Source organism: Haliotis cracherodii, unplaced genomic scaffold (genome assembly GCF_022045235.1).
Source record: "Haliotis cracherodii isolate W230 unplaced genomic scaffold, xgHalCrac1.p SCAF_1, whole genome shotgun sequence".
Taxonomy (NCBI): domain Eukaryota; kingdom Metazoa; phylum Mollusca; class Gastropoda; order Lepetellida; family Haliotidae; genus Haliotis; species Haliotis cracherodii.
The window spans coordinates 12,362,328-12,375,928 of NW_027266264.1; the positions used below are offsets into that span (position 1 = coordinate 12,362,328).

At 34.7% G+C, this 13,601-nt stretch overlaps 1 protein-coding gene across 3 annotated transcripts in view; it reads left to right on the forward strand.

Annotated features, from left to right (window-relative positions):
* LOC139472774 (dual specificity tyrosine-phosphorylation-regulated kinase 4-like) overlaps positions 1-13,601 on the forward strand; it is a 38,199-nt gene that overhangs the window by 17,058 nt on the left and 7,540 nt on the right. The window contains exons 1-8 of one of the 3 annotated variants that reach the window (XM_071255245.1): positions 4,686-7,443; positions 7,965-8,102; positions 8,296-8,518; positions 8,973-9,136; positions 10,847-10,983; positions 12,381-12,521; positions 13,043-13,181; positions 13,437-13,518. In XM_071255245.1, coding sequence (XP_071111346.1) covers positions 6,586-7,443; positions 7,965-8,102; positions 8,296-8,518; positions 8,973-9,136; positions 10,847-10,983; positions 12,381-12,521; positions 13,043-13,181; positions 13,437-13,518 — 1,882 coding nt within the window. In that variant the 5' untranslated portion in view covers positions 4,686-6,585. Of the gene's footprint in view, positions 1-4,685; positions 7,444-7,964; positions 8,103-8,295; positions 8,519-8,972; positions 9,137-10,846; positions 10,984-11,802; positions 11,940-12,380; positions 12,522-13,042; positions 13,182-13,436; positions 13,519-13,601 lie in introns of those variants that run through there. The other 2 variants (XM_071255253.1, XM_071255260.1) reach the window with 2 other exon arrangements.

A 13,601-nucleotide genomic window follows, 5' to 3' on the forward strand; every position in this document is an offset into this window, starting at 1 on the left:
CAAATTGGTGTTAATTTCTGTTGTAATGATTAAGAAAGTCTGTTAAGGCATAAGTTTGTCTACCACAAGAGGTATTGGCTTGCATTACATCTTTATGTAAAACAAATGACAAACTGTTTGTAGCCACAGTAATCTATAAGACTATTTCCTGAATGTATTGTGCTACCAAGTGAGGCAAACAGATTCAAATAACAGGCTATAGTTCTAACCTTGTTGTGTGTGCAATCCAGTAACAAATAATGCCTAGTGGAGTTCCAAGCCACCACTGGCGGATTGTATTACATAATTGCATTAATTGATTTATTGGCACACCCTGGTTTATGAAAAAAAATGGCTATGCACACTATTCACCTGTTATTCAGTTAGGAATTTAAGGGATCATTGGCTTTATCGAGTACATTGGAAACAAGTCATGTATACAGTTCCTGACTGTTGATGTGATGCTTGAGGTGTTTGAGATGTTAGTCCATTTGGGGGAGGTGAATAAGTCCAAAACATATCACTATTATTACATGAGATAAACAACAGTGTTGGTATTATTAAGCTCTTGGGGAATTAGGATTTAATGACATGTAGCATGCCATACAAACATTACACTTACTGTTATGGACACAGTAGTCCAGGATGTAAAATAATACATTTTCAGATCAATAACTCCCAAGTTTTGCAACAATTTTTTTCGTGTATGAAATGTATACTAGTACATGTTGGAAGACCTGTTGTTGAATGATCCCTTATACACATTGTAGTGTTCTTCTGAGGATCACGAAATAATTAGAATCAATGATTCCCTTGTTTACAGTTTTTTGGTAAGGAAACAAAATGACAAATATTTAAACTAAACATCAACAGTAACTGTTTTAGCTAAGGTAGGGTAAATAATAAACAATGGATATATTAAAAAGCTGGTCAATTACTACTTGTTTTTCCATCAAATTTGGAACAAGAAACATGTTTGAGGTTAAACATCATAAACAAAATTGATACACAATGATCCTTTATGTTTGTGTTATGTACAACCTAGAAGTAAAGAGCATGTTCTCCGTAGTCAACACAATATCTGACAACATTAAGGGGGTCTGTGTCTCCAGATTTGTTTATTTGGGTCAAACATTGATAGACTTAGGATCACCAACTTACCAGTGGTGGGAGTACATTATCGTGAGACAGACACCAGTAATAGTACAAGATCAATATTGGGGAGTAGAATTAAAAATGTTTATATTGCTATTGGCAGTTCTCCGTTATCTATCAAGGTATAACTTGAGTATAACCAGTCACTCGCCATAACAACCTTTACAATGCAAGGCTCACTACCAGTATTAAATATTAGCCTCACAATTTCTATTTCCCTTTTTATCACTGGAATTGTCTAAACATCTATTCATGAGCATTGCCTTATATCTGTTGTATAATCATTTTAGTCCATATGAAACTACGACATCTATTCATACTTCAATATCTAATTTAGAGCCATTTTACTGTAGATTTAAGGTGCAAAATTGTGTTTAAAACTGAGTATGAACATGAGAAACTCTGTAATAGCAGTATTGAGGCTGTGTCTGTTTCTGCAAGTCCATGATTTCTAGGTTTCATTCAAGATGTAATAATAAATTAGATAGTGATAAGTATGATTTTCAAGGATTACGTAAGAACTAGTCATGCCTGTATTGGTATGTGAGATTGATAAAATTAAATAAAGTTGATAGAATATAAACTGCTGGGCAAAAGAAAGTATACAACCATGTTTGATGATGGCTAATAATTAAACAAACAAGAATGGGTTTTTCGATGGTGATGTATTTGAAACGGGTATCATTGTTGTGTTTTGGACCTTAAGATTGCATTTCAGTGACTGTTTTGATAACATTTGTTATTTTTTGGTCAAATCTAATTTTTACCGTGTTCAAGCGTCCACTTTCTTTTGCACGGCAGCTTATAATTATTAGGCACACTAAGAATATGTTTTATGTTAAGGCATTTCTTAGGACAGAAGACTTTCTTTAGTTTTCATTGTTTGCATATTTATGTTATCATTATTCAGGCAACTGATGAGAAAAAAGAGTTGTTTTATCTGTGTTAATTTGACTATTTCATATGGCTCTAGTGCAGCATGTGAAAGAAGCAACAAAATAAATGCAGATAAGTATTATTATGCAATAAAGTGGACAACATATTAGCTGTTAATCGGAGGCATCTAGCATGATGCTTGAGTGATTTGAGACCCTCTGTTCAATCAAACAGACATGTTGAAGAAAACTTGATCACAGAAATATATGGTTTAGATCATAGTCACTATGGCTTCAGAGTTGACTGAACAATGAAGATTTAGAAATGAGCAAATATAAGAATATTTTGCTTTACCAACAATTTCAAAACTTTTAAACAAATGAATTGTTTTTTACTACTTATTGTTAAGGACTGTAGTATGATCTTCAAACAAGGCCTTAATATGGCATGTATCTATTAGTATGGTAAGTCTTTTTATTGCTTTGGATAACTTAAAAAAAAAAATAAACAATATGAATATGGGTGCCCGGAACCACATTAAGAGAGTGCAAGTGTACAGATCCTATCTTATCCCCGACATGTTGTTTTGCTTATTATGAAAAAGTTGGAGCTAAAACAGGGAAACAGTTTGAACTCTCAGCCCAATAAACAGGATTGCTAACAGCTAATTGTTCTACCAGCCAAGTGGCTGAAGAGAGGTGATTTAGAGCAAAAAGATTTTCATCATGGGGTTTGACAGTGGCAGTTTTTTAGGTAATGATGCTAGATGTAATTGGTTGTGACTTCCACATCAGTCTTAATTTCATGGACAGCTGTTTATGACAAAGTGTGGACTGAAGGGGAAGTTAATGGTTTTTCCAGTCCACAAGGCGCCAGTGATGTTGTTTGTAGACAAATGAATAGTGCACCATTTTTAGAAATTCTGCTATTTTCTTAGGTTCTTTAGAAAACAATTGAATAAGTGTGACCTTTTTAGAAGGTTATGTAATTATAGTTTACTTAAGGTGTATACTTTCTTTCATAGGTTTATACCTAAAGTTGAGTACAGCATGCTGTTTGCAGTATTATATGGAATAACCTGCGAAGTCACTATTACAGCTGTTTTAAGCTATTATATCCTATCTGTGAAAAGAAAACATTTCTGTCCTTGCATCTTTTTTTAGCAACATGATAAGGTGTTATGTTATTTTACCATCCAAAGAAAACAAGAGAAAGTGCTTGTTGAAGAAATTCCATCATGACAGATACCAACATATTTATTATCATATCAGTAAGATATCTATACCTGTCTTTATTGTTATTGAAAGGTATCAGGTTTGTTGTTTCATTGTGATAAGTATATGTTACATAGATGTTGTTTGTGCAGGAAACTGTAAATATAGAAGTAACCTATATACAATGGGTCACCTATCAACATCCACCTGTTAAGCAATGTTGATCTGGAGGCTAGTAAATCATTCTAATCTATTGCTCTGTGTTTCTATATCCTATCAAAGCATGACAGAGATTTATCTAGGATTTTACACTAAGTATTCAGGCCGAGCAAACTGGGAAACATTTTTCTTTTGTTCAAAATTGGGAATTTGTGTAAGGTTCATGTATTCTTACATTTTGAGGTTTTCTAATACTGCATTTAATGGAATAATGTTGAACCAAGTCACATATGCAAAACTATAATATTATGTTAACAGTTATGAAAAACCTGAATTGAATATCTCTAACTGAAATGTTTAACAACAGTTACTGGGGCTGAAAATGGGCCTCTGAGAATGCCTTGATTAAATCCATACAGTGCATTGTAAATTGTATAGATAAAGTGTGTGTGTGTGTGTGTGTGTGTGTGTGTGTGTGTGTGTGTGTGTGTGTGGATGCATGTATACATTTTTTCGGTATTCAAAGAAGTGAAACATTACTCTTGGGTTTTCAACTGGGAATTCATGAAAAGAATGACATATGACACTAAGACTGTAAACTATCTGCGACTGTGTAATTTGATAATATTGTTTCACAGTGATATAAAGTTTGTTGAGATATATTACATATCCACACAACATGTAGTGCTTATTTCAAACATAACAAAATAGTACTGGCAAAGAGAAACATCAGGAGTCATGTAACCAGGGAACATTAGTTTGAATGGAAGCAGTCATTTATTTGTGTTGAAATCTATATGTGTGATCTGGAGACAGGTGGGTTTGTTGTTAAATGCATGAGAGATTCCTCTGGTGAGGTTGTAAATTGTGGAGGGGCACAGCAGTACAGAAAGTAGCACTAGAGCTGCCTGTTTTGTGTACTTGTATCAACTCATTATTGCAATTGGCTGCACATGAGTAGAAATAACTTGATATGTTGCCCAAATTATCCCACTAATCTTTTCCCATCCCATCGTAAGCCTTGTGTTTTCTTGCATAGATGTAAAACATCTTTTTTCCCCCTTGTTTTTATCTTAGCTACAAATTTTATGAGCATGTTCTCTCGTACTTATACATATGTATTTTTACTCTGGTGATAAAGAGCTTAAGGAGACCTAAAATAAGACATGAAAATGATTATAGGCTGATTAAATTCAGGGGAAAAGATGTTTATGAATATGAAAAGTAGGATGTTTACTGCACGTGAATTCTGTATATATAAGTTCCTCACCTTCTGACAAAGCCTCATTTCGACAGGTTGAGGGTACTGGAAGTAATCCCAACACACTTCTTACACTTTCGGCTGCTGCACTGGACCTTACTTTCCTTGGGGTGGGATGTTAGGGTGAAAGAAAACATCGAACTTTGGGAAACATCTGAGTGACTTTCTAACTATTTTCTACAAGGGAAATTTAGATTGGTGGATTTGTAAATGTGTAACATCAGGGATGGAGGTTATTGAATGATGTTTCTTTTTTATTGTCGGCGTTCACATGGCGTAACAGAAACTGTGCATTCATCAAATGTTCCAGCTGGATTGGAAAACATACTTCTGTCGCAATTTACTGGGATGGAATACAGATTCACTAACGGATGCTAAGTGATTTTCAATGGTTTATCCATGGAGTTGCATCATCATGAAGTGAATTGATGTTGTATGTGTTTTACAATAATGTGTGCAGTGGACATTCATGATTTCTTTTAATATAAATGTTCCAAGCAACCTATTTTTAACTTCTCAAGATGACCATAAATTTAGCAAGGTTTTACATAGTAGCCATGTGTGTCCTACAAAGTAGGGTGATGAAGCTAAGACAAACAAGGGAAGATCCTTATTGTTATGGATTGTATCTTAAAAAGTAATTTTGTTTTAGATACTACTTGAGTTTGGGGGCATGTATAAGCAGTAACTTTGATGCTTTTGGAACTATTATGGCTTATAGCAAGTGTCTATATATATGTGGTAGTCAGGATTCTTAAGGAGGAAGCAACTCCTTCTCAGACCACTTGAGTTACACTACTGCAAATAGATACGAGACTTGGGGGGTCTTTTTATCATTTTGTTACAAATTTTATGATTCAATATCCTTTCAAATTAATTTATTGTCATTATTGGCACTTTGTTGTCCTTGAAATTGTTGAGTTTGGCATTATCTTTATCATTTCTGGAGAGATCAATGTATTTAGAACAGAAGAAATAATCACATAATCACATTTTGTTATTATGATATTTATATTGGAAGTATATAAATTAATAACATGTATAAAACGTTATTCCAATAGCAAAAATAGTTTATATAGGTCATATGTCAAATTTTAATTCTAAGTTAATGAGTGCACAGAGATCTATTATCATTTATAGCATCATCAGATAACTTATTCTGACAAGCTTAATAGCTTATATAATCTGACACATACCTACAAATCTCCATTATCAGGGCTGATCACATGTGTTAGTTTGTCTGTTAATACGATACTGCACACATGTGATACAACATGTAACACATAGGTTGACACCAGTCTTGACTGGCCTCAGGGAGGCTAATAGTATCTTCTACCAAACCTGCCTCATTATTAAGCCTAATTAGGCTGACAGATCATGTGATGCACTCCTGTTCTGGTCCAGTCCATCATGTTTACAGAGCTTGGGGTCTGATGGTGAGTTTCATCTCACTTCCTGACCTAATGAATCTGGTATTCTAAATGATCACATTAGAAAATGCTTCTGGCTACTAGCTGATGGCTACTACAGGCATTTCAAGACAAGATCATGTATCATGCCTTGGGTAATCTTCCCAACATATATATATATCACTAATGGCTTCAGAATATGTCAGAGGAAAAGGTGTTTGTCTCAGCTATCTGACTGGACATCTGTCTCGATTGTCGAAGGACTTATGACTTTGTTTATATAGAACTGACATTCCACTGAAACATGAATTTCATAAAGGACTTTTGAGGAATCCATCATTGTGTATAAAGAGGATATTCTGAAAAAGCAAACTTTCAACCAAAAGAATCATGAATTATTACATCCTGAAATTCTGTGTTGAAACACTGAAGGTGATTTTCATGTGATGTGTTTCCGTACACATGTAAAGAGTGTTTACATACTGAAACAGGTTTGAGGTGACAGTTTCTTCGATTATAACCAGTGGTCATAATGTGGTTTGCTGTATCCTGCATTCCCCCTGTTCCTCAAAGTACAGGACCATTCAATCCCCATATGGCCCTTCCAGATATGCCAATGACCATCAAACCTCAATACAATGCACAATGCGGTCAGTTGTACAATGCAAGCCTGTGCAGACCTCTGCAAATACCTAATAATCAAAAAGACATTGTAGCATTCAAGAATGGTATGTTATCATCAAGACAGAGCAAAAGAGCCTCTGAAAGCTGTTACCAACCTTTAGGAGCTCCATGGGCTTTAGATGGAAATGTATCTGACCCATATCAAAGTGGCTTTCAGCATACAAGAAACATTGAAGAAAAGTTGATACACAGACCTCTGAAACATTCAGATACCAGTAATGGTTTTGTGCAAAGTGGATCTAGTCAAGGTACTTTTAATAAGTTGGATTTTCAATTTCCAAGTGCTAGTTCTATACACAGCACTAACATCAAACAATCATTCATTTATCAGAATCCTGGACTCTTTCGTACGGAGAGCAAGTCAAGACAAGTGTATCAATGTAAACAAACAAATATACCAATTAAGCAGCTTGGTCATAAGAGTTCAACTCAAAACAGTGGAAATGCTTGGCTTACAAAAAGTCCACACAGTCATGGTATCTCTCAAATACCAAAGAAAGTGACCAGTTTTAAGAGAAATGATACCCCTGTGTTATTTCTTGAAAGAAGTAACGGTACATATTTTGGTGAGCACTCCTTGACTAGGAATGAAAGCAGCAGAGAATACTGTCGACAAGTTTCAAATGTCTCCACCCCAAGGGAACAGTGCTCAGTTTGTGGCACTTCTAGGCAGGGCAGAACTTGTTTCCCTGGTTACTTTGGAATGGTAAATAGAATCTACAATTAGTAATAACCTCTTACAACAACTGAGTTATCAGTCCATGTCATCTTGTTATGACAGTGGTACTTACTGTCTCATATCCAACTATCAGCTGCTATTAATTGTTAAAACTTTCGTTAACAAACAGTAGAAGAGTAATTGTAAAGCATAAATAATAGCCATTGTTTCATTACTGAAATATATTGAAATTGACTGAGATGGCTAGCTGTAACTTTTCTGCTAGTTGTGTGTAAGAGTTTTGGTTTAGTAAAGGTAGGTGAAAACATTACACACTTACAATGTGTTGTAAAGACAGCATGATAATTCATGGTAAGTATCTTTTTACAACTATTAGTGATGCTACAGAGGTCTGTAGTCAACAGTCTACAATTCTCCCTGTGTGCTCTTTTAGCATTGACAGAATAACACATAAACTTCAACCTTTGACTCTGTGTATTCATAAGTGACAGTTATATCATGATCTTTGCAAACAATTTCTTTGATATGATGGTGGCCTTTGTTTTCAGAGTCCCCAACAGGGCAGTCTCCACAGGTCCCACCGTGTGAATGGAGAAAGCCGCTATGCCACCCAGATTTCTCTTACCTCCACCCAAAAACAAGGGACCAACTCTAGCAGGGTCAAGAATTCTCACTATAACTTGGAGGTAGGTACAATATATATTATGAATGTTTATTTGCCTCTATTGCCAATAAGAGGTAATTGATGCCACATATATAGTTTACTTCATGGGTAAAGTACTTGGAGTAATGTCCACTGATTTTAAAATTATTGTACAGGATAAGTGGTAACCACTCTTCCACTTTCATAATTACAACAAACAAATTTTTACATTGTAGGCAAAGGCTGTGTCATCGGTGGCACCTACCACCACATTACCTCACCTGAACACTGATCGGCATGGCCACAGCCACAAGCACCACCAAGAACATGTCACAGAACAAAACAACAATACCCTGCCCCAGCTCAAACAGACAGATGGGGTGTCAGGGGCTTCATCCTTCACAGGAGAGAGGACCAAGAGAGACCAGTATGGCAACAAGATCCCCATGACTCCTGCTGGTAGGTTGCAGAACCTGTAAAATATTATGTGAATGTAGTGACTCTTTGGTTTATGTTTTACTACTTAACCTGATCATCGCATCACTGTTGGCATATTGTTGTGATGGCATATCAGGGAGTCCAGACATCAGTCCTACAAAAACTACATATATTTAGTTTTTATTTATTTAATGTCTATTTTGATGTATTGGCTATTGGGGTATTGAAAAATATTTTACAACATGTAACTATTTCAGTTTCGTAGTTTACTTCCCCAACTGAATGACCATGATTGCATGATATGAGATACTTATGAAGGAGCAGTCTCTCATATCATAGTGTTTTATTTTAGAATACAAACTATTCTTTCTATAAGTTCCATATTTCTGTGAATACTACTGACATTATTGTAAGATAATGCAAAAATGTATCAAAAGGTAATTTGTATCAAGTGTCAATGTTCTTGTTATTTCAGAGGCACTCAAATTATACAGGAGTAAACTTTCGCAGTTTGAACAAACAGAAATTTTGGATTATCCTGAGGTTTGGTTCTTGGGCCTAGAAGCCAAAAAGATTGAAGGAATCCCTGGTGGGGCTCAGAACAATGGTTATGATGATGACAATGGATCATACATCAAGGTAGGCATTCATTACATTTTGCCTAAAATGAGATTGTTGTTAAATGGAGGTGGCTACATGTCTTTAGAGTCATCAGATCAGTATCATTGATTCATAAATCTGCAATTCAGGATATGGTAATTTGATGATAGACAAAATGCACAGTCTCTGTTTGCAACTTATCCACTGCCTAATATAATTAATTTTGGTCTCGTAAGCTAAGGTTATGACAGCCCACATGTTAAGATTAAAATGTACTGAAAAAAAGATGGATGAGCACAATTTGGGGCTGGTTGACTTAAGTTTTAGGTACAGACTGGGGACCCAGGCCTTAATTTATGCACTCTTTGTCTTACAATTGCCAATTGTGCAAACTATGTCAGTTTGCATGAATGCAGCACTGTGAACTACTGTAACATGTCTATACAATTGCCTAAGACATACATTATCATTGTTGTGAGATCTGTGAAAGATCTTAAAAAAAATACAGACATTGTATTTTCTGTTAAATTAGTTAAATTTATTAATTTCATTGTTAACACGGTTAAAACAATGTACAGGATAATAGTCATAAGTTATGAATTCTCACAAATTCATTTTGTTAAATCAGTGGATCAGTTTTCTGTTAGCTATTCATCAGTTTTTTTGTAAGTAATATAAAGGTGAGCAACAAATATTCCATAAATGATACTATGATATGTATATATATTTTATGATGAAAAAATATGTTTTTATTCTACAATAATGATAATGGCAAACAGTCAGAGGTTTAGAGGGCTGTCCTAGATTTTGTAACTTGAGTCAAATGTGTTAATGTATGTGTTTCATGATATAAGACCTTGAGTGCCATATTGTCCCGAAATGAAACAAGACACCATGCACAGAGCTCTAATGCATACCTGTTGTAACGTGATTTGGACCACCTTTGGGTTCCTGTGACTAACAACAATCCATGCTATCAGATGACCAATGGTGTGGAACAGACCTACAATTATTGTCACTGTTTGGATGGCGTTACATTTGCTATTTGTGTAGCTTTGGTTCAGTGTTCAATAACTTACATTATCCTTACAATGGTGTAGTTATGAAAGTCACAACCAAAACTGATATTTATTGATAGATCATTAACATCTGAATGTGGTATGGTGTACATCAAAGTAATCAGTGAAGTGGAAGTATCCATATTAGAGAAAGATGAAATGATTGTTGTTAACTTATTATCAAAATATTTGGTCTCATATTATCGTGATTTTGTATCAATATTGCACAGGTTAGTGATATTGATACTTTGTTTTGGCATTTGTTTTGTTTTTCATGACGAAGATTAAGCTCAATCATGAACATGGTAATTTGAGTGTATTCTTAATATCACTGTTTAAGTAGCTGAACCTTTAATTAGTGTCTGAGTTCTGGCTTGTGACTGGAGATTTTCATATTTTTATTGTATAGAAATGCAAATTGGTTGATTTATCATTACATCAATACCAGTTGTTGGACAGTGTTGTTTAGTAGTGAGTCATCTAATTATACTATATAGGTATCCTCAATCATGTAAAATGACTAAGTTGTGTTTAACGATGTGCATCTTTCAGATCGTCCTCACTGTTTAACCAAAATGGAATCAGATCTATTTTGAGACCATGTAATTCATTGCATTGGTGTAAAACAACAGAATTCCAGTGGATCTGATCACATCAACATTAATATTTTTTTATTTTCTGTGCAACAAAGGTTATAGGTGACCATCTAGCTTTTCGCTATGAGATAATGGAAGTGATTGGGAAGGGATCTTTTGGTCAGGTTGTCCTGGTATTTGACCACAAGATTCGAAAAGAGTTTGCTGTAAAAATTATCAGAAACAAGAAGAGGTAATCACTGGTGTCACAATCAAGCCTGATTTGCCTGCCATGTAGACTGCAGCTTCTTGTAATAAATCTTACATGTGATACCCTCAAAAGTGAAATTAAATTAACCATTTCCAGAGAGGAATAGCTGAACTTTTACAAAGCAGTGAATATTCAAAGTTGTGCTCTATTACCACTCCTCACATTTGAGGATACTCTCATCCTCAAATTTATGAGATGAATATCACATGTATGATGACCATTTTGTTTAATTTCCTATGATATGTAATGTGTAGGGCTTGAAGTGCTTTCTTATCTATCTTGATCATATTTTACTCATTGATGAGCACAAACGAAAATGTTAACGTTGAGTATGCCTTTGAAGTTTTTCATCAGTGTAATCACTTGGATTAATAATACATCACTCATTGTGACTATTGCCAGTAAACAGCACATCATCCCTTGCACATACAGGCCTCTCTGTCTACATATTGATTTCTGCTTCCTACTTTTCCCTTCATTAAACAACCCCATATGTTGTCAGCTTATGGCCTTTCTGCTTATTTTCAGCTCTCTGTTTGTATGGCTTTCCTATCATGTTCTGTCTCTGACATACATTCTGCAAAGTTGATGTTTGAAGATTGATGACACCTTTGCTATCAGAAAAAAACATTTGAAAATATCTGTGCAGATTGTATTACTTACACCTTGCAGTGCCCTACTTTAGATTCATCTGTCTATTGCCTGAGCTCATTTAGAAATGAGTGACTAATCCTTTTCCCTGCGTATCTCCCTCAACCTTCTCTTTGCTTATGCTTGGCTTGTCTATGTTTGCTTTGTCAGGTGCTGCATGATCATTTGGTGTTTCGCTATGAAATGCTAGAAGTGTTGGGAAAAGGATCCTTTGGTCAAGTCGTCAAATGTTATGACCACAAAACAGACCAAATGGTTGCAGTCAAAATAATTCGCAATAAGAAGAGGTAGTGATTTAATTACTTTGTTTTAAATCAAATGAAAGAGAGGAATTTCTTTGTGTAGTTTTTAAGGAGAGCCATAACAAAACCTTTTCCCCGCAATATATTACAGTTTCTGTATATCAGTTCCTTGCATGGTGTTTTTTTAAGTGTTAGTTTAGTAATTTATTTGTTTTTCTACATTTTTTCCAACACTACCCTTTATAATATATCCCCATCTTATAACTTTATACTTATCATACTTATCAGTCATTTTAAACATATTTATATTAAAGTGATAAAAACAACCAATTATCCGGTAACATGTTTGAGTTGTTAAATCAATATAAAAAAAAGATACTGTTTTGCTCATTACATAATGTTGTAAGGTTTTATGTGATGTAAATCTCACTGTAAAATGTAATGTGAAGGTTATACAGGGCTCATGACAAATGTGTGTTGGTACAGGTTCCATCACCAGGCATTGGTAGAGGTGAAGATTCTGGATGCTTTACGGCGCAAGGACAAGGACAACCAGTACAACATCATTCACATGTTGGAGTACTTCTACTTCAGAAACCATCTCTGTATCACATTCGAACTCATGGGGTAGGAAGATATTTTGATCAAGTACTAGAAATTACTCACACTTTGTAAATGTGTCTATATGCCTCAGAATTATATAGATAAACTTCACCAGTAATGACTTACAATTAGATTTAAAGGTTTTCTAAGTTTAAACCATAAAAATGAATGCTCATCCATTTTACTTGTTGAATTTGAGCTGAACCAATGAAACAGCAATGATGGTCCAGAAACAGTGATGTTAAGGCAATTCATAATCATATTTAATAAATCTTCAAATTTTAGTGAAAATGTTAGTTCAATAATGGTAACCTCATCATGCTTTACTTAGGGCACATTTCATTTTACCTGAAGTATGTTTCATTACTTATGTGCTGGTAATGTTTATGGCAAGGTGGAATAAAATGGTGGCTAAAATACTTTTAAATCTTTACTCTGGAAGTAGGTTGTATACATTAATTTCTTTAATGACTAAAGATATCAGATATATAATGCTTTTTTTGCTGTTTCCTATGCATAAAAATGTATGTGCTTTATAATTTCAGAATGAATCTCTATGAGTTGATCAAGAAGAATAACTTCCAGGGATTTAGTATTGCACTTATCAGGAGGTTTGCCTTCTCCCTACTTCAGTGTCTCAAAGTTCTCCAAAGGGAACGGATAATCCACTGTGATTTAAAACCAGTAAGTTTCTCTTCTTTTCTGATAGAATATGTGAGCAACACACATTATTGTCTCTCATAAGGATTATTCCCATAGTCTCATTATTTCATCTTGTTAATGAGGGCATACAACAGGATCCACCTCATTATTAAGATGCAACTATGAGCAATCTTTCAACTCAAAAAAGAACAATGCCTATTGCATAATAACATGGTATAACATTACCACTCCCCATCTTTGTTAAGATAAAATATAACCTGTTTGTTTCTCTTTTAGGAAAACATCTTGTTACGACAAAGGGGTCAAAGTTCAATAAAGGTTATAGATTTTGGTTCTAGCTGCTATGAGCATCAAAGAGGTGAGGGAACATGACATATTTCTTTTGTTAAAAACCTTGGTGTTATATGTTTTGTTTGTTTTTGTTTGTTGTTTAACGCCATA